Source organism: Phocoena sinus, chromosome 3 (genome assembly GCF_008692025.1).
Source record: "Phocoena sinus isolate mPhoSin1 chromosome 3, mPhoSin1.pri, whole genome shotgun sequence".
In the NCBI taxonomy this organism is placed as follows: domain Eukaryota; kingdom Metazoa; phylum Chordata; class Mammalia; order Artiodactyla; family Phocoenidae; genus Phocoena; species Phocoena sinus.
In genome coordinates this window covers 173,383,616-173,401,339 of record NC_045765.1, presented here as the reverse complement: position 1 = coordinate 173,401,339, position 17,724 = coordinate 173,383,616, and the positions used below count along the sequence as shown (strand labels likewise).

The 17,724-nt window shown below is 58.0% G+C and overlaps 1 protein-coding gene across 5 annotated transcripts in view; it reads right to left on the bottom strand.

The window, feature by feature from the left end:
• Window positions 1–15,258, bottom strand: part of SLC6A3 (solute carrier family 6 member 3) — a 35,833-nt gene extending 20,575 nt beyond the window's left edge. For 2 of the 5 annotated variants that reach the window (XR_004349398.1, XM_032628652.1), the window contains exons 1-5: window positions 15,177–15,258; window positions 12,925–13,244; window positions 11,515–11,646; window positions 5,756–5,981; window positions 1,360–1,498 (exon numbers count right to left, since the gene is read on the bottom strand). Coding sequence is in view for 2 of the 5 variants with exons in the window: in XM_032628652.1 (XP_032484543.1) it covers window positions 1,360–1,498; window positions 5,756–5,981; window positions 11,515–11,646; window positions 12,925–13,210 (783 nt within the window). In the remaining 3 variants the exon portion in view is untranslated. Of the gene's footprint in view, window positions 1–1,359; window positions 1,499–5,755; window positions 5,982–11,514; window positions 11,647–12,924; window positions 13,245–13,712; window positions 13,772–14,956; window positions 15,100–15,176 lie in introns of those variants that run through there. The other 3 variants (XR_004349400.1, XR_004349399.1, XM_032628651.1) reach the window with 3 other exon arrangements.
• Window positions 15,259–17,724: the final 2,466 nt, after the last annotated feature.

The following is a 17,724-nucleotide window of genomic DNA, read 5'->3' as shown; positions in this document are numbered from 1 at the left end:
CAGTCACAGGACACCAGCTCAAAAAATGCCTCCTGGAGCGAGACTGTCCAGTGCCTTCTATCCTGTGTGTTGTCTTTCCCAGGGATTAAAATGGACAAACAATTTGGCAAGGAAGGAGCCCTCCTTCTCTGCACTTGGGCTATGGCAGTAGGCAGCATTGGCTGAATTCCTGATGAGGGAGATGTGAGTGATTTGCACTGATTGTGCAAATGGGCACCTGGGTCACTTGTGAAAGATGGACTCTGGGCCGCGGGGGGTGGAGAGAGCACCTGTGGCCGTCGGAAGACTCTCCGGTGCTGGAGAGTCACTGCAAGTGTTAGCCCGAGTGACAGGGGCATTCTGGTCATCGCTGCTTTGAGCGCCCAGATAATGACCAAAATATTTTCATCAGCAAAAATATTTTGTTGTGCTTGTCTTCACGCTGAAAGCACTCTCCTGACATCATTCTTCAACCACGGCCACCTGTCCACTCCCAACCCACCACGGCCACCTGTCCCAACCCACCACGGCCACCTGTCCACTCCCAACCCACCACGGCCCACCTGTCCACTCCCAACTCACCACGGCCACCTGTCCACTCCCAAGCCCACCACGGCCACCTGTCCATTCCCAACCCACCACGGCCCACCTGTCCACTCCCCAGCCCACCACGGCCACCTGTCCACTCCCAACCCACCACGGCCCACCTGTCCACTCCCAACTCACCACGGCCACCTGTCCACTCCCAAGCCCACCACGGCCACCTGTCCATTCCCAACCCACCACGGCCCACCTGTCCACTCCCCAGCCCACCACGGCCACCTGTCCACTCCCAACCCACCACGGCCCACCTGTCCACTCCCAACTCACCACGGCCACCTGTCCACTCCCAAGCCCACCACGGCCACCTGTCCATTCCCAACCCACCACGGCCCACCTGTCCACTCCCCAGCCCACCACGGCCACCTGTCCACTCCCAACCCACCACGGCCCACCTGTCCACTCCCAACCCACCACAGTCCATCTGTCCACTCCCTAGCCCACCACGGTCCATCTGTCCACTCCCCAACCCACCACGGCCACCTGTCCACTCCCAACCCACCACGGTCCATCTGTCCACTCCCCAACCCACCACGGCCACCTGTCCACTCCCAACCCACCACGGTCCATCTGTCCACTCCCCAACCCACCACGGCCACCTGTCCACTCCCAACCCACCACGGCCCACCTGTCCACTCCCAAGCCCACCACGGCCACCTGTCCACTCCCCAACCCACACGGCCACCTGTCCACTCCCCAGCCCACCACGGCCCACCTGTCCACTCCCAACCCACCACGGCCACCTGTCCACTCCCCAGCTGGTGAGCCTTGCTGCCTCACCTTCCCAGAAGTCTTCACTCCCTTCCACAGGCTGAAGTAGAGCAGGACAATGACCAGTACCAGGCAAGATGCGAGCTGCCACCGGGGAGGGCCCAGGTCGTCGATGCCCTGGCTCTCGTGGAGGTGCAGCACGCCACGCCTGGAGAGGAAGGAGATGAGGGTCCTGGGGAGGGCTGCCTCCCTGCCCTGAACTGGAACAGGGGGCTGCACTTGTGAAGAGACCTGCCCTCCCCCACTTGGCATGGCAGCAGGGACCTGGCCTGATGGAGACCCCCACCCCTCGCCCCCCACCCCAGAAAGGCCAGGACCCCAGCCTTAGTGGAGATGCAGGGCCCACCCTCCAGGTGAGGAGAGCAGGTGGGCCACCGCACGCTGGGAGCCCACAGAAGCCCAGCCCTGGCCCAGGGCCACACTGTCAGGAGAAAGTAGACTGTGATAACTTAAAGACGTAGATTGCAAACCCTGTAATAGCCACTAAAAATTAAGACAAAGAGCTAGACGGACTTCCCTGGTGGTCCAGTGGTTAAGACTCCACGCTTCCAATGCAGGAGCCACGGGTTTGATCCCTGGTCGGGGAGCTAAGATCCCACATGCCGTGTGGTGTGGCCAAGAAAACAAAACAAAACAAGAAAAGAAGAGCTAGAGCTTATTAGCAAATGGAGTAGATAAAGTGGAAGCCAAAATAATTAATTAATTCCAAAGGAAATAAACAGAGGAAACAAGAAACAATGAACCAGTGGGACAAGCAAGATGAAAGACAAAACCCTAACCATACTGATAATTATTGATTGGAAACACTCTAATTAAAGGACAGAGATTGTCATAGTAAATAAAAAAGCAACAACCAACTCTGTGCTGTCTACATGAGACCCACTTCAAATATGATACGTATAGGTTTAAAACATAAGGATGGAGAAGATATCCCATGTAAACACTATTCATAGGAAAGCTGGAGTGATCATATTAATATCAGATAAAGCTGACATCAGAATGAGGAATAGGGACTTCCCTGGTGGCACAGTGGTTAAGAATCCGCCTGCCAATGCAGGGGACACGGGTTCGAGCCCTCCTCTGGGAAGATCCCACATGCCGCGGAGCAACTAAGCCTGTGCTCCACAACTGCTGAGCCTGCGCTCTAGACCCCACGAGCCACAACTACTGAGCCCGCGTGCCACAACTACTGAAGCCCGCGCGCCTAGAGCCTGTGCTCCGCAACAAGAGGAGCCACCGCAATGAGAAGCCCACGCGTCGCAACAAAGAGTAGCCCCCACTCACCGCAACTAGAGAAAGCCCGCGCGCAGCAACAAAGACCCAATGTAGCCAAAAAAAAGGAAAAAGAGAAAAAAGAATGAGGAATGGCACCAAGAGGGACATTTCATAATGGAAAAGGGCTCAATTAAAAGATCTGATAAACAAGTGTAGACTTTAGAACAGAGCTTTAAAATACATGAATGAAGCAAAAACTGATAGAACTGTGAAGGGAAATAGGCAAATCCACAATTATAATTGAGATTTCAACACCCCTTTCACAGTAACTGATAGAACAAATAAACAGTAAGGATGTAGAAAACTTAAACAGCACTAGGAGCTGACAGGACCTAGCCAACATGTCTACCCAACAGCAGCAGGATACACATTCTTTCTAAGTGCACGTGGAATACTCACCAGGATAAACCATATATTGGGCAATATGACAAATCTCAGTATATTTAGGAATAATGAGGTTTTAAAAGATGTTATCTCACCAAATCTGAATTAAATTAGAAATCAATAACAGAAATATATCTAGAAAACCTCCAGATATTTTAAAGTCAAACAACAAATTTCTAAAAATCTCCCGTGAATCAAAGAAGAAATCACAAGGCAGATCAGGGAATACTTGAATACACAACATATTAAACGCGCAGGAGGCAGCTAAAGCAGTCTCTTAGAGGCAAGTTTGTAGCTTTAAATATATAGCGTTCTAATTTATATTAGAAAGTAGGTGAAGGTGGTTTTAATAAGTGTTTATGGAGTTGAGTTGAGGGAAATTTAACACTAGTTGGGAGTTACAGGGGCCAATCTTTTGGGGTTTCCAAAGCCCACATGCACTCTGTAGCACTTACAGCTTTACTACTTCAATGATTATAGTTATCCTGGAGTTTCATGGTGGGATGTGAACTCCCTAATTACATGTGCCTTCAAGAACATGTAATGCTTTCCACAAAGATCCGCTTTATAAAGTGGGTTTACATTCCAGAAAACCCTTGCAGACCTGACAGTCAGTGGGGCCTGTCTCAGGGAAACCCAGTCACCACCGTTAGTGAAATCACCTGGCGTGTCGTCAGTTCAGTTTAATAACTCATCGTGTCGTTAATGATCTATGACTTCCTCGTAAACCTTCAAAGGCCCCGCCTTTGTCCCAGGGTCCCCTCCAAATACGGTTGGATATCTGCTCCTGCTAACAGCCCTTTACGTGGAGGGTCCAGGCAGCTTTCCAGCTCAATCTTTCTCTTCCAGACTTGGAATTTCCAAACAGACTTCACTAGTGAGCTCTCTGTTTTTTAATTTTTTTTAAATTCACCTATCACATATGTTTCCTTCTAGCATTCTTAATAATAAATCATTGACTAACCAGTTTTTTCCCTCTATTTTTCTCATCTGAAAAATCATTTAGTTAAATCAACTCTTTCCACACCTCCCAAACAGAAGGTAAGTGTCCCCAAATGGCCTCACCTGACACACTTGATATCTCTTAAAGCTTTCTAAACATTCTGAATTGCGCCAAAATCCATCTTAAAATTGTAAAAGACGCACTAGCTTGAAAACTTAGCCATCATTTTGTTGGTGAAATGATAACTTAAACCCAACTCTAGCGAGAGCTGATTCTGCACGTCTGTCAGTGGTGGGATGGGTGGGATGCTCCCAGGCGCTCGCCCACAGTCATGTCTGTGTCTCCCCTTTCTGCTTTCTGGTGCAGGGGTCCCCACCCCTCCCGCTCTCTTTTCTGGTCCCCCGTCTCCCATCACACACTAAACCTGAGAGCTGGGCCACTGGTGAGAGTACTTGCAGCCCGGGCTTTGACCTGTCCGTGAGATGCTCTTAGGTTTGGGAAATGCAGTCATGAACAGGCTGGCAACGAGCTCCTAAGAACGCACAAGCAGCTTTGATGAATGCTCTGCTCTCCTTTACTTGGACGAATCTATCATTTCTTGCTTGTTTGTCACTAAGTCCTGCCCACACACTCAGGTGACAGGGCCTGGGTTTCCATTTCTCACGGGCACGTCCGCATTGGAGTGTTTCAGGCAGATCTAATGGGACCCATCCCAGGTGGACTCTCATCTCCAGCCCGTCCTCTGAAACCCGCTCGCCCCCTCCTGAGAGCTCCTGGAGACCCAGGCCCTCACCCCCCAGCTTTGGACTCTCCCTCCTCCGGGCAGGCGGGTTCTCAGTGGCCCCTCTCTTCCCCCCTTCGCGGAACCTCCCTCCCTGCCCTCCTCAGACTCCTTCACTCTCTAATCCCAAACTGCCCAAAAGACTATCTTCCAAAAAATTAAACAAGTCCCATCACACACAACCCTCGTCCTCACCCTAACCGTGCTCTTCCTATAATGCCTGAGAAAGGCACCCCACCCCTCCGGCGGTCCCCTCAGGCCCCCCAAACCCCGCCTCACTCCGTTCCTGCCCATCGCTGCCACTTTCTGAAGCAGCCGGTCCTGGAGATACGTTCCCCACGTGTGGCGGGGATTCTAGAGCAAAGGACTTAGACCCTGAGTATCTGAAACACGCAACTTCAGACGCTGAATGTCTGCAGGTTCCATGAACATCCCTCGCCCTTCTGGCGGTGTCACTCCTACCCCCACACGACAGATTCTCCCAGTGCCGGAAGGCTCAGTTTCTCTCCTGCACACCTGCTGTCTCACCCAGCTCCACAGGCCCCAGGAGTGGGACAGTGCCTTCCCTCAGGGAAGACCTCGGGCAACTGTCTGATGGTCCCGCCTCTGGCTGGAGACCGGGCCATGAGCGGAGGGAGATCGGGGAAGGTGACTGGGAAAGGGGAGCCCGGCCCCCTCTGGAGGCAGTGCTGCAGCCCCCGGAGCCCAGCCCCACACGCCTCCTCCCTGCGGCATCTGCAGGGTCACAGGCCATCCCCCCCAACAGACCCCAAAGGGCCGCAGGGAGCAGGTGGGGCGGCCCATCCAGTTTCCCTTCCCTGCGAGGTCTCCCTGCAGGAGCCGTGCTGAGCTGCTAGAGGTGGGGTCAGAAATAAGCCCACAAGAGCCCAGAGGAACGGGATGCGGCACTGGCCAGGGAGGGGTCCTCCCCACATCCTCGGGAGGCAGCAGGGGCGGGTGGCTGGCCCGGATCCCCCTCCCCACCCCCGGGGGTGTCATCAGACCCCGAGGCCCCCACTTACTCAAAGTACTCGGCGGCAGGGGTGGTCCTGAAGGTGTCATTGGGGTCAGGGCTGGGGCTGGGGGCGCGGGTGTCGGAGCAGCGGGGGCTGTTCCAGGTGTGGTTGCAGTGGGTCCAGGGCAGCTCCGTGGTGAAGGAGGAGAAGAGGTAGTGCAGTGCCCAGGCGATGATGACGTTGTAGAAGAAGCCGATGTAGAGTGAGATGAGGATGACCGTGTAGCCCACGCCTGGTGGGGAGAGCATGGCCCCATTAGCAGCTCACCCTTGCCCCTCCCCTCGCGGGTCGCAGCTCCACCTGGGCTGTCCTGAAACCAGGCAGCGCCTTTAGACACACCAGAAGACGAGGGAAAGGGTGGGTCCCAGACTTCGCGTCATGGTCAGAGAAGGGGCTGCCCACTTCCAAAACCATCCGTGGTCCTTGACGTCTACCCAGACATGCAGGGCTATCCAGGGACGCCCTGGTACAGCCAGGTCACCCGCAGACATACGGGGTAACTAAGGGCCATCCGTGGCTGTCCACCATCACTCACAGCCAGGCTGGGTCATCCAGGCTCACTTAAGGTCATCTAGGGCCACTCTGGGTCACCCAGGGCATCAACCCAGGGTTATCCAGGGCCGCTCAGGGTCACCTAAGGCCATCCAGGGCCACCCATGCCAATAGGGCCATGAAGGCCATCCAGGGTCACCCAGGGATGCCCAGTGCCTCCCAGAGCCATGCAGGGCCACCAATAGTCACTAAGGGATAGCTAGGGTCTTTCACGCTCTTCCACAGCCAACCAGGCTCATCCAGGACCACCCAGGGCCTCCAAGACAATCCATGCCTACCTGGGCTATCTAGAGCTGTCCAGGGCCATTCATGGCCACCCATAGCTAACCACACCCCTCTAGGCCACTCAGGGCAAACAGAGTCAGCTGGGTCTACCCAACATCACCCAGGACCATGCATGACCATCCAGGGTCTCCAAGGGTCACCTATGACCACGCCGGGGCCCCCAGGGCGTGTCAGAGTCCCTTTCCAGGATCACAAGCCCTGGAATTTGTTGACAGTCCCTGAGGGGCTCCTGGCTTCTGGAGCAGAACAGAGTGGTGGGCAGTCTTTGGAGACGCGACATCCTGGCTGTGGCGGACGGATGGTCTGGCAGTGAGACCTCTTCCCTATTCGGTGTTGGACAAGCACCGTCGGGTCCCGTCACTGCGGTCGACGGTAACAGGCTCCATGCAGGGTTCTCTTGTTTCAGCATTCTTTCCCGGCTTTGTTGCTAGGACTAGTTTGGGCTGTGACTATAACTTCACTGTCTTCGAACCTGGGGGGCGCCGTGCCCCGTCTTGCCTGCCTGTGTCCAGGGAGGAGCTTGCCTTCAAGCTGACGTCTTCAGGGAGTGGCTTGGCTTGTTTTTTATGGGTCTAGCCCTTAGGAGAAGCTATTTTCCTGCTCAGGACACTTCATTAAAATTCTCTTTCCTCTTCTGAAAGCAAAAAGAGAGGGACTACCATTTACTTACGTGTATTTACTTATAAGTCACTCAGTATCAGGAGTGATTTATTTAAAAGCAAACAGTCCCTGGTACGTGGTCCCTCTTGGAAAACGCGCTCAGGAGCAGTGATGACAAAACCCAAACCGTTCCTTCGGAAGGCCTTCTCCAACGTGGACTCATCAACGTGAAAGAACTCTTCACTGCACTTCCGCTCCCTGAGCCCCTGAGGGGAGGCCGGCTCCCCGGGAACTCGCCCCGGCAGCCGCGTCGGCGGGAAGCCACGCTGCTTCCGGTGCGTCACGGAAGGTGTGCCGTGGTGGTGAGCTGGCTGTGGGCGCCTGCCCGGAAGTCTTTGGAAGGTGGCAACGCTGCACACCGAATCCTCCACCTGAAGTCTGGGGAACTCAACGGAGCCTCTGATCAAACGCTAAAGCAGACCCAATCCGGGGCCAGCGAGAGAGCTGCCTCCGCTTCTGGTCCTTCAGGACCCACCGCCGCGTGGATAGCCTCCGCTGGGCAGGCCGGGTTTCTCGCTGTCACAGCGGAGGGACAAGGGTGCCCCGGGCTGACGTGGCTCCCAGGGCACGTGGGCTTTGCCCCATCGGCCGCAGCACACCAGCCCCGGAGGGTCCCCCATCCAAGGGCGCTGCCGTCCAGCTGCCCCAAAGGCCTGCGTGAAGGAACGATTTCCTGGGAATGTGGCTGTGAGCGCCAGCCATTCTTTCGGTCCCTCTGAGTTCTGTCCTCCAGGACCACAGAGCCCCAGGAAGCCCTGGCCCTGGGCCGCCCAAGGGCAGCCCCTCACCGGCCCTCCCTTCAAGTTCTTCCTTTCTGTCACTTAAGACCCAGCCACACGACATCCACTGCCCTGTTGCTCTGAGAACGCTCTCGTTCTGTGAATGATCAGTGTTCATACGTCGTCATATACGCTAAATCGAGCTCCACCTGCTACGTTTCTTCTATCATTCTACACCACGGGAAACGTCCCTCCCAAGGAGGTGGCAGGCTCGGTCCCCTCTAATACTCCCAGTGAAAATATGAATGAAAACTTGATGTGTTCCTCTTTTGTCCTGGAGGCTCAAGACCGTGTGTGAGTTTCAATCACAGCTTTTAAGGTCAATTTTCTTAAATCTCAGTTTGTTCAGTATTTTTAATATTAACTCTGCACGCATTTTGTTTTCTTTTAAGCCACTTAAAATTCCTTTTTAGAAAGAGGAAGAGTTTGGTAAACCACACTAAAATATTACTGACCACAAAGTATAATAAATTATTTTATAGTCGCTAAAACAGGTGTTTTCCATGCCGTACACACAGTGGGGGGTGATCTTAGGCAATTAACCAGACAACCTGAAATGGAGCATCCTCGGGTCTCAAGAGGGACAACAGCCCCCTTCTCCACCACTAAAGCCAGGTCACTCCAGAGCATTCCCCGGAGCTGGCTTCAGCAGGAAGAGGGTGTCGGGGACAAATAGTAATTCCAGGACCCCAGCTGGAGGACACGCCCTGATGGAGCAGCCTCCCATTCCTCGCAAGACTCACTGGCAGGTCTTTGAAGGAAACAGGAGAGAATTCCTCCGCTGTGGGTCTGAGTGCCTTTCGTATCTACTCGGTGTGTGTGTGTGCATATGTATGCGCACGTGTGTGTGTGTGTGTGTGTGTGTGTGTGTGTGTGTGTGTGTGTCTGTGAGAGAGGGGGGGCAGGGGGAGGGGAGGGGCAGGGAGGGAATGAGAGGGAGAGGGAGAGGGAGAGGGGAGACAGAGACAGAGGAAGGAGAGGGAGGGAGGGAGGGAGAGCTTGGAGAGACCCCCTCCCAGGCCCCGTGGTCACACTGGCTGCCCTCGGCATCACCGACAGCCTCTGGAGGGACAGTGCCGGGGACCAAGGACACGGCACGGCCCTCTGAGGGCCCTCGCCCTGACCGTGGGCGTCACTGCCTGGCCTTCTCGGGTTGATCTCAGTGCTGTCAGGCCCGTGGAAAGGCTCCCGGGGTCCAGGGAAGGGAAAGAGGGGGAAGAGGGCTCCCCGGAGAGCTGGGTTCCCTTCCGCAGGGCCCGGATGCACCAATCGCCCATTGGAGGACCTGCAGCCCCGTGATGGCCGTTTGGAGCATTTTAACTGATGTCTTCATTTATCGTGTGTTCCCCCTATTTAATGACACATGAAAGTATGTGCAATTTTATTAGTTAAACTTTTTTTTAAGACAAGGAAGGAAAGGAAGACATGTGTATCAGGGTATCCCGGACAGCAAGGTTTGCCTCACCTCACTCAAGGAGCGATGCCGACCTCCCGTCCAATGGGCATCCTGTGGAGAAACTTAGCCTGAATGAGCAGGTGATCACCTGCTAGGGACCGTAGCTTCGTTAGTATCAAGCCATCCGAGGTGCCTCCTCTCCACACACAGAATTTCTTGCGTTGATTCTCTGATCGGCAACAAACAGCCCTGTGCTGATGACACAAAGATTCCAAGGCTCGACGGCTGACTTTCTGTGATGTGCGATTTCCCCAAATCTCCAGTTACAGGCTCCGGCTGAGCTCCCGCCCGCGGGCGCTGCGGGGTGCTTCTCCGTGTGGCCTCACCGGCCCCGCACAGCCCTCCAGGAGGATGAGCTTCCAGACCTGGGAGGCAGGAGCGTGGATGGGCCGTGACGTGGAGTAGAGCTCGGAGCCAGCTGGCGTCTGCCCGGGTCTCCAGGCTCCGAGGCCAGGCCGTGCTGACTGCCCCGCAGCTGCACGCGTAACTTCCCCGTGGAGGGGCTGACACTCTCACTGTTCCAGTCGGATGTTCTGCAGTAACCAAATTCTTCAGGCTTAACTAGTCCTTCGCGACCCCTGGAGACCGCTTATTGACGTTCTACAAACTGCAGCGTAGAGATCCACTTTGGCAGTTTTGTTGGAGAAAATTCTTCTTCTGGTAGGACACACAGCTGGAAATGTGCTTCTGTCTGCGGGCCTGCAGCCCTGGGGTCAGCGTCCTTTTTCTCGGGAAAGAGGCCGAAGTAAACGGGTCGCACAGCCGGCGTCCTTCCCTGGCGTCCCCAGGACGGTCACTTGACGGCGGACCCGCCTCACGTCCGACCCGGCACCTTCGTGCTGTGTAACTACCGACAGCGGCGCAGCCCATCGCGGGAGGTGCTGGCCGCCCGGCAGGCCCGGAGAACAGGATGAACTCACGCGTCCTGAAGTGTCAGGGTGGACTCGCTGCCCCAGACGGTATCGGCCCTGCCCGCAGACACCGGCCGTGCCCTCGATCTGCCCGGCTCTGAAGAGGCGCCCGCAGTCTCAGCTTCCTGCGCTTCCGCCCTCGGGAACCCCAAGCGCACCAGAGGCCGTTCCTGTGACTTACTTAAGCTTTGACTGCTGTGAGCAAATCCTGCTAAGGGGACGCCCGGCACTGGCACCTGAACCCAGAGCTGCTGCCCCGCCCTGCAGAGGCGTGTGGGGTGAGCTGGGCCAGGGGTTCCCTGCAGCTCCTTTGCTGGGTGAGCTGTGCATCATCTAGCCTAGGAGAAAGGGGCTCATGCCTGAGGGTTCACCCGGCAGGCCATCAAAAAGGAAGAACTCCCCCACAGATGGTAGATAGATCATGCTATGGGTTGGATCGTGGCCTCCAAAATTCATTTGTTGAAGTTTTCCCCCAGTATTTCAGAATGTGACCTTATTTGGAGGCAGGGTCTTTACAGAGGTGGGCCCTAGTTCAGTGTGACTGATGTCTCCGTAAAAAGGGAAGTTTGGATGGAGAGACACACATGCAGGGAGGATGTGAAGACCCAGGGAGAAGACAGCCGCCCACAACCCAAGGAGTGAGGCCTGGAGCAACGCCCCCGCTTCCATCCCTCAGAAGGAATCAACCTCACCAGCGCCTTGAGTTTGGACTTCAGAACTTTGAGACAACAAACATCTATTATTTAAGCCACTCAGTTTGCGGTACTTTGTAAGGCAGCCCTAGCAAACTAATACAGATGGATAGATAGATGAATGACAGATTATAGATGAGAGATCTAGAGCTAGAAGTATTTTTTATCTTTTCTACTATTTTAGCACTTTGACAAAACACTGCTCATCCATTGCAGGCTGGCCTCACCTGGGAACAAGGAGACACACTCAAGTCCTTAGTCATTATGGAGCTTTAAAGTAGGACCAAAATTAAAAGGATGTGTCCACGTGCCTAGACACCCAGCAAAGCAGGACTGAACGCACACAGCTGGGGTTGACTTGCTTCAGAATTGCTCCAGGCTTGCCCTGGTCCACACCGCGCCGGGTGCAAGGGGGCGTCCCCGCCGTTACCTTTCAGGATAGGGCAGATCTTCCAGACGCCGGCAGCCCCCTCCCTGTTGAACTGCCCGAGGGCCAGCTCCATGTAGAAAAGCGGCATACCGGCAATGACCATGAAGAGCAGGTAGGGGACCAGGAAGGCACCTGGGGGACACGACAGCGTGTTCAGCCTGCGGCCGAGGACGGGCTGGCCTGTTGTCATTGGGGCGAGGGCTCGGACGTCCCAGCCGACCACGTGTGTCCTGGGCACGACCCTTGTCATCCGTCTCCTGTCCCTGTTTCTCCCTGAAGCTCCCTGCAGGCAGGGGCGGTGAGCTTCCTGCCTCCATGCCTGGCCCCCGCTGTCCAAGACTCCAGTCAGCTCCCTCCCCAAGTCACGGGTCAGCCCACGTTGTGGCTTTGCTCCTGGGTGCCGTCCCTTCCCCACCTGCGCGGCAGGGCCTGCCCTGTGTCCCCCTCCCCCCTTCTTGAGCCGTGAATCCTCGGGATGTGACCCTGCCTGGCCCCTGGCATGTGGAACCTGCCTCCATCGGGGCTGCAGCCTCGCTCGGGGCACAAAGCTCAGGCCCCGCAGGCTCAGCCTCCTTAAGCCCTCTGGCTCCACCTCAGATAAGGGGGCTTTGTCTCGGCTCTCTTCCAGGGAGGGGCGGGGGAGACAGGGAGACCCCAGAGTGATGCCTGTCTTGGGGCAACTTCTGTACCTGCTTAGGTCTCCAGTGGGGTGCCAAAACGCTGACCCACTCCCAGGCACCCTGGAAGGCCCTCCCGAAGCCCCACGTGTGTGGCATGGAGTGACCCCCGACAGGGGCTGGCAGAGTCGGGGGACTCACGGGAAACAGGCACCAACCCAACTGCTTCTCAGCTCGAATTTTTGTGGTGACCCTGGCCCATGTCTTAGTTTTCTGCCTCAAGCCCACACACGGGAGTTCTGGGACCGGCTGTGCAGGGGGAGGGGGACGGGCACACTCCCGGGGCATCTTTGGTGCTGTCAACCGCCAAGGGGACGGGCACACTCCCAGGGCATCTTTGGTGCTGTCAACTGCCAAAGGGACGGGCACACTCCCGGGGCATCTTTGGTGCTGTCAACCGCCAAGGGGACGGGCACACTCCCGGGGCATCTTTGGTGCCGTCAACCGCCAAGGGCCTCTGCATGCTTCGTAAACACGGGTTAAATCAGCCAAAGATACCATTCTCTGGGCCTTGCAGAATCTTCTTTTCCAAAGTGGAAGTCACCTTTGGAAACAGAAAGCAGAGCCATGGTGCCTCTGACCACTCGCTCGGGGACCCTGCTTTCCCGGCCTCAGCATCGGCTCCAGGACATTCATCTGGGGAAACTGTGCCCCACCTATGCCGCATTCCTCCAGATGCCAGCCGTGTGGCCCTGGCTGGCAGGAGGGCGCGGGGAAGGGGGGACGCACTCACCCCCGCCATTTTTGTAGCACAGGTAAGGGAACCGCCAGACGTTGGCCAGGTCCACAGCGAAGCCAATCACCGAGAGGAGGAAGTCGGCCTTCTTACTCCAGGTCTCCCGATCCTGGGCCTGCGCGGGGCTCTGCGGGGGGTTGAGGAGGGTGGAGTTCGTGAGCTGCACCCCATTTTGTTCCTTGACCAGGACGAGTTCCACCGCCTTCGGGCCGGTGGCATTGGCCTCCTTAGCTGCGGCCACCACGGAAGACATCAGTGCCACAGAGCACCTGCTGTTACTCATGGCCTCCTGGACTCAGAGCTTCCTCCCTCTTGGTCTACAGCCAGCATGAAAGAGAAACACACAGGGATACACTGATTTAGTAGCCGGATCACGATGCACCCGGTGGCCTGAGCACAGATCTGAGGCATTTCCAGCCATTTTTGGGGGGCAGAACAAACGCACTCCAAGCGCCCAAGAGGACACAGCCAGGGTTGAGGACAGTAGGAGATGAGCTACCCTCCTCGTGGGGCTGGGAGACAGGCCGTGGAGACCTCAGGACAGACTCTGCTCCACTCCCCCCTTCCCACGCACCCCTCTCCATTCCCATCAAAGTGCAAGGCTGCGTCCTCTCTAATTTAGTAATAATGCAAGATGCTACCTCCGCACTCCCCACACGGCCGGGGAGTAATTGGCAGCATCCCTACAGCCTGGACGCTCAGCACCCCGCAACCCTGTACCCCCACCCCACCTTGACAATCTTCAAATAGTTTTCAGTAGTAAGTCTTCACAACAGTGTACATACATTCTTTATACTCAGAGACCAAAGTCAAAAGCGAAATTCTAAAACCAGAGTCAGCCACAGGAATTCAAAGTTTCAAAGGAACGATCACAAGAGTTTCCGTCAAGGAATGGCCGCACATTCCACGTCCACCTGTGGCCACACCTGGAAGGGCCGGGCAGGGACAAGAGCTTCCGGTCAGGTAAATCCTTCCAGTCAGGATTTTCCTGGGGGTTAACAGGACTAGCTCCTGCACGTAGTAGCTTTACCAGGGAAATCATCTCCAGGTTACCTTCTTGAAACTCTGGGTAATATAATCAAGGAGAACGGAAGGAATCACACATAGCGTGTAACACAGAAATTATGCGGCCGAGAGCAAGGTGGGCCCTCGAGGCCCAGGGCAGCTTCAGCTATGACTCCTTCTGGCATTTGGATGTTTCAGCTGCAGACGCTTGCACGTGTACACACACACACACACACACACACACACACACACACACACACACACACACACTCACTCTGAAGCAGCAGGTAGCAGGATGGTAGCGGTAAAGGGGTTATTTTCCTCTGCATCCCAGTTTGAACAGAAACCCACAACACGTCATTGTATGCACCACGTCTCTGTGACAAACACAACAGCACATTCCTGAGATGAATGAAAAGGGACAGAAGGGACTTGGGGGTGGGGAGAAGCGGGAGGGACGGGCCTGCAGTGGGGTCCAGCGGAGAGGGCTGGGCTTGCGCAGGCTCCAGATCCCGGCCGGTTTGCTCTGACAGCGGCTCTCGCAGGCGCATCGGGGACCACCTGCCAGGGAGACCCCGGCTCTGCATTTGGGGGGAGCTCACCCCACGCCTGAAAGCCCCGGCCTCAGAGGCCAGGTTTGGGTACAGAAAGCGAATGTGGTGCTTAGAAAGTGTGATTCTGCACCGAGAAGAGAAACAGAGCTGCAGTCCAACCCTACAGCCGGGACGCTCAGCACCCCACAACCCTGCACCCCTGCCCCACCTTAAAAGTCAAAGACTAAGCCCTGTGAGAAGAAGCGATGGCTGAGAAAATCACCCCTATTGGCTCTGGAGGCCGCTTGCCCAGGTGCCCCCAACCCTGGGCAGGTCTGGTTCAGCAGGGAGGGGTCAGCGCCTCAGGGAAGGCGGGGACAGCCGGCCCCTGCCCCGTCTCTCCGAGCCTGGGGCGGGATGGGGCCAGGGGCCACGGGGGCGCACATCAGCCCCGTGCCCGCTCCGGGGCTCGCACCTCTCGGCCACCTCACCTTCAGATCGCCAACGGCACTGTCGCGGCGCTGTGCACCCCAACTGTTGGCGACTTTTGGAGACGCCGCAGCCTGCGGGACACGGCGCTCCCCGACGGTGCTCGCCCCGGCCCGGCGCCCCCCGGCCGCAGCTTTCGGGTTCAGAGGCGGGAGCGGAGCGCCCGGAGGATGCGCAGGGGCACCTGTGCGGGGAGCGGGCCACAGGGCGGCCCGGCCTCACCTGTGCGCCCCAGCCTCGGCTCTGCTGGGGTCCTGACACCGAGCGTCCACGGAAGCTCCAGCTCGGGTTCCGCTGCGCTCCGGGCTCTTATCTTGTCGCCGGGACCCGCCCCGCCGGCCACCGGGGGCGCTCACCCGCCCTGGCTCCGCCTCCGTGCCGCCCCGGGTGGGCGGAGGACGAGCCCGGACGCGCCCCCGAGCCCCGCCCCCCGGGACCCGACCGCCGGCGCCAGTCAGCGGCCGGCAGCGCGCTCTGCCCGAGGCCTCGCGCGTCCCGGAACCTGGGGCGAGTGGCAGCAGGGTCCCCTCTGGGTCCCAGGCCTCGCAGGACCGAGACGGGCGGTTTTCCGTCTCCTTCCCACTCGAGCTTGCGCCCCCCGGGGCTGCCCCGCGCATCTGCCTGGGGCGGGGGCTCCCCTGGCCCACCCGCCGCTCCGCCCGGGGAGGAAGCTGGGCGGCGGGCGCGCGGGGCACAGCGCGGGATCCCGCGGGGCCGAGCCGGGTCTTGCCTCCCTCCCCCTCTCCTGCCCACTCTCCCTCTTCCCGCCGCTGCCGCAGGGGCCGCCTTCCCGATGCTGCACCGACCCCTCTCCCCAGACGTCGGTTCCGTCCGTTCCTCCCGCCGCGGCCGCCCATCCCGAGGTCTGGCGCCCTGGGGGCATCTCCTCCACCAGCCGGCCCCACTCGAGTTGGGCCGGCCTGGGGGCAGGGATCCTGCGTCTGGCGTTTGGGGTCCTGTGGGCGTCCCTAGGCGGGCCGCGGAGACCCCGCCCGGGTCTCTGCCTTCTCTCCTCCGGTCTTGCGCCCCGGCCGCGAGGTACCTCGCCCGGATCCGGGCTGCGGGGACGCGGGTCCTTCTGTGGCCCGAGAGCCGACACCTCGCAGGACCCAGTGTCCGCGCGCGTCAAGCAAGGAGCGAAGCGTCGTCGCGCTTTGCCCACATGGAGCGCGAATCGACTGGAACCAAGGGGCTCGAATCACACTCGCATCGGAACACGATTTCCAGGGACAGCCCGGAAAGCCACAGCTGTCGATACTGGCTCAGGACGGACTGATTCGGAATCATTGCTGAGATGACCCCCAGCAAGACTGCACATTCATGATGCGGAGGAATGGAGTCCCCAGACCACCAAGCAGGCCCAGGACCCACAGGTGCAGGACAGCAGCGAGGTAGGTGGCACCCTGGCTCTGCACATGGTGGAGGCCCTGGTGACCCAAGCCCGGGCCGTAACCTACCCCTCCCCACTCCGTGTAAGCTTTGATTTTCCTGCCCTGCGCTGGCTGCAGAGGGGCGTCCACGCCAGCTGCTCTCCACTCTGTCTGGGCCGTATGTCCCTCCCGGGCGGTGCCACAGAAGCAGTGTCCCTGTGCCAGGGGCCCGCAGAGCACCCTGGCTCATCTCACTGCCCCTCCGGCAGCCTCCCCACCAGGGGCTGGTGCCCAGGACAGGGCTGGTACCTGGTACCGGGGAAGCACCGGCAGGGGCTGCTCTTCCAGGCAGGACTGGGATCCATGGAAGAACCCACGACTCAGGGTCCCGGCTTCCGCTGGCCATGCTAACAAAAACGCCACAGGCGGGGCAGCTTGCGAACATGGAAGTATTGGCTGGAAATCAAGTCCTCACACGGCAGAAGTGCTCTGGAACCACCTTTATAAGAGCACTGGTGCCACCCATGAGGGCTCAGCCCCTGTCACCTGACCACCTCCCAGAGGCCCGACTCCTAGGACCATCGCACGGGGGTTAGGGTTTCAACATGAATTCTGGGGACGCAATTCATTCCGTACACCCGGGGAGGGGGCAGGGATTTCAGAAGATGGTGATGTGCCACCTTGAATCTGTGACCAGTGGCCATCACAGCAGGCGGGCTCTCCCCACAGATGCTCCACAATGTGTTTCAAGCAAGAGGAGTGGTCCTAGGTTTGGGCCTAATGGACAGGGTCACAGGAACACAGAGCAGAGCCAGTGAGCTCAGATGTGTATGTTAAAAGCACACATACTAGGGCTTCCCTGGTGGCGCAGTGGTTGAGGGTCCGCCTGCCGATGCAGGGGACGCGGGTTCGTGTCCCAATCCGGGAAGATCCCACATGCCGCGGAGCGGCTGGGCCCGTGAGCCATGGCCGCTGAGCCTGCGCGTCCGGAGCCTGTGCTCGCAACGGGAGAGGCCACAACAGTGAGAGGCCCGCGTACCACAAAAAAAAAGAAAAGCACACATACTAGATGGACACACCTGGGAAGCAGAGCAAACCCTGCCGGGGCCGGGGAGGTGGGAGCAGCTGTGGCTCAAGCCCAACAGAGAACCTGCACCGAGGAGAAGAGTCCTGCGTGCGTCCAGGAGCACCCCCCCCCTCCCCACCCAACCCTCTCTTCTAACGATGACTCAGGATGAAGAGCCCGGGTGCTCTGGAGCAGAATGACGTGGGAGCTGGGCCTGCAGCCTGGCCGCAGAAGACAGAGCAGGCAGCTGCCCGGCTCCTGTGCTCCTCCATCGTCCCCGGCAGGGCCCTCCCTGTCGGCACCTCCATCGTCCCCGGCAGGGTCCTCCCTGTCG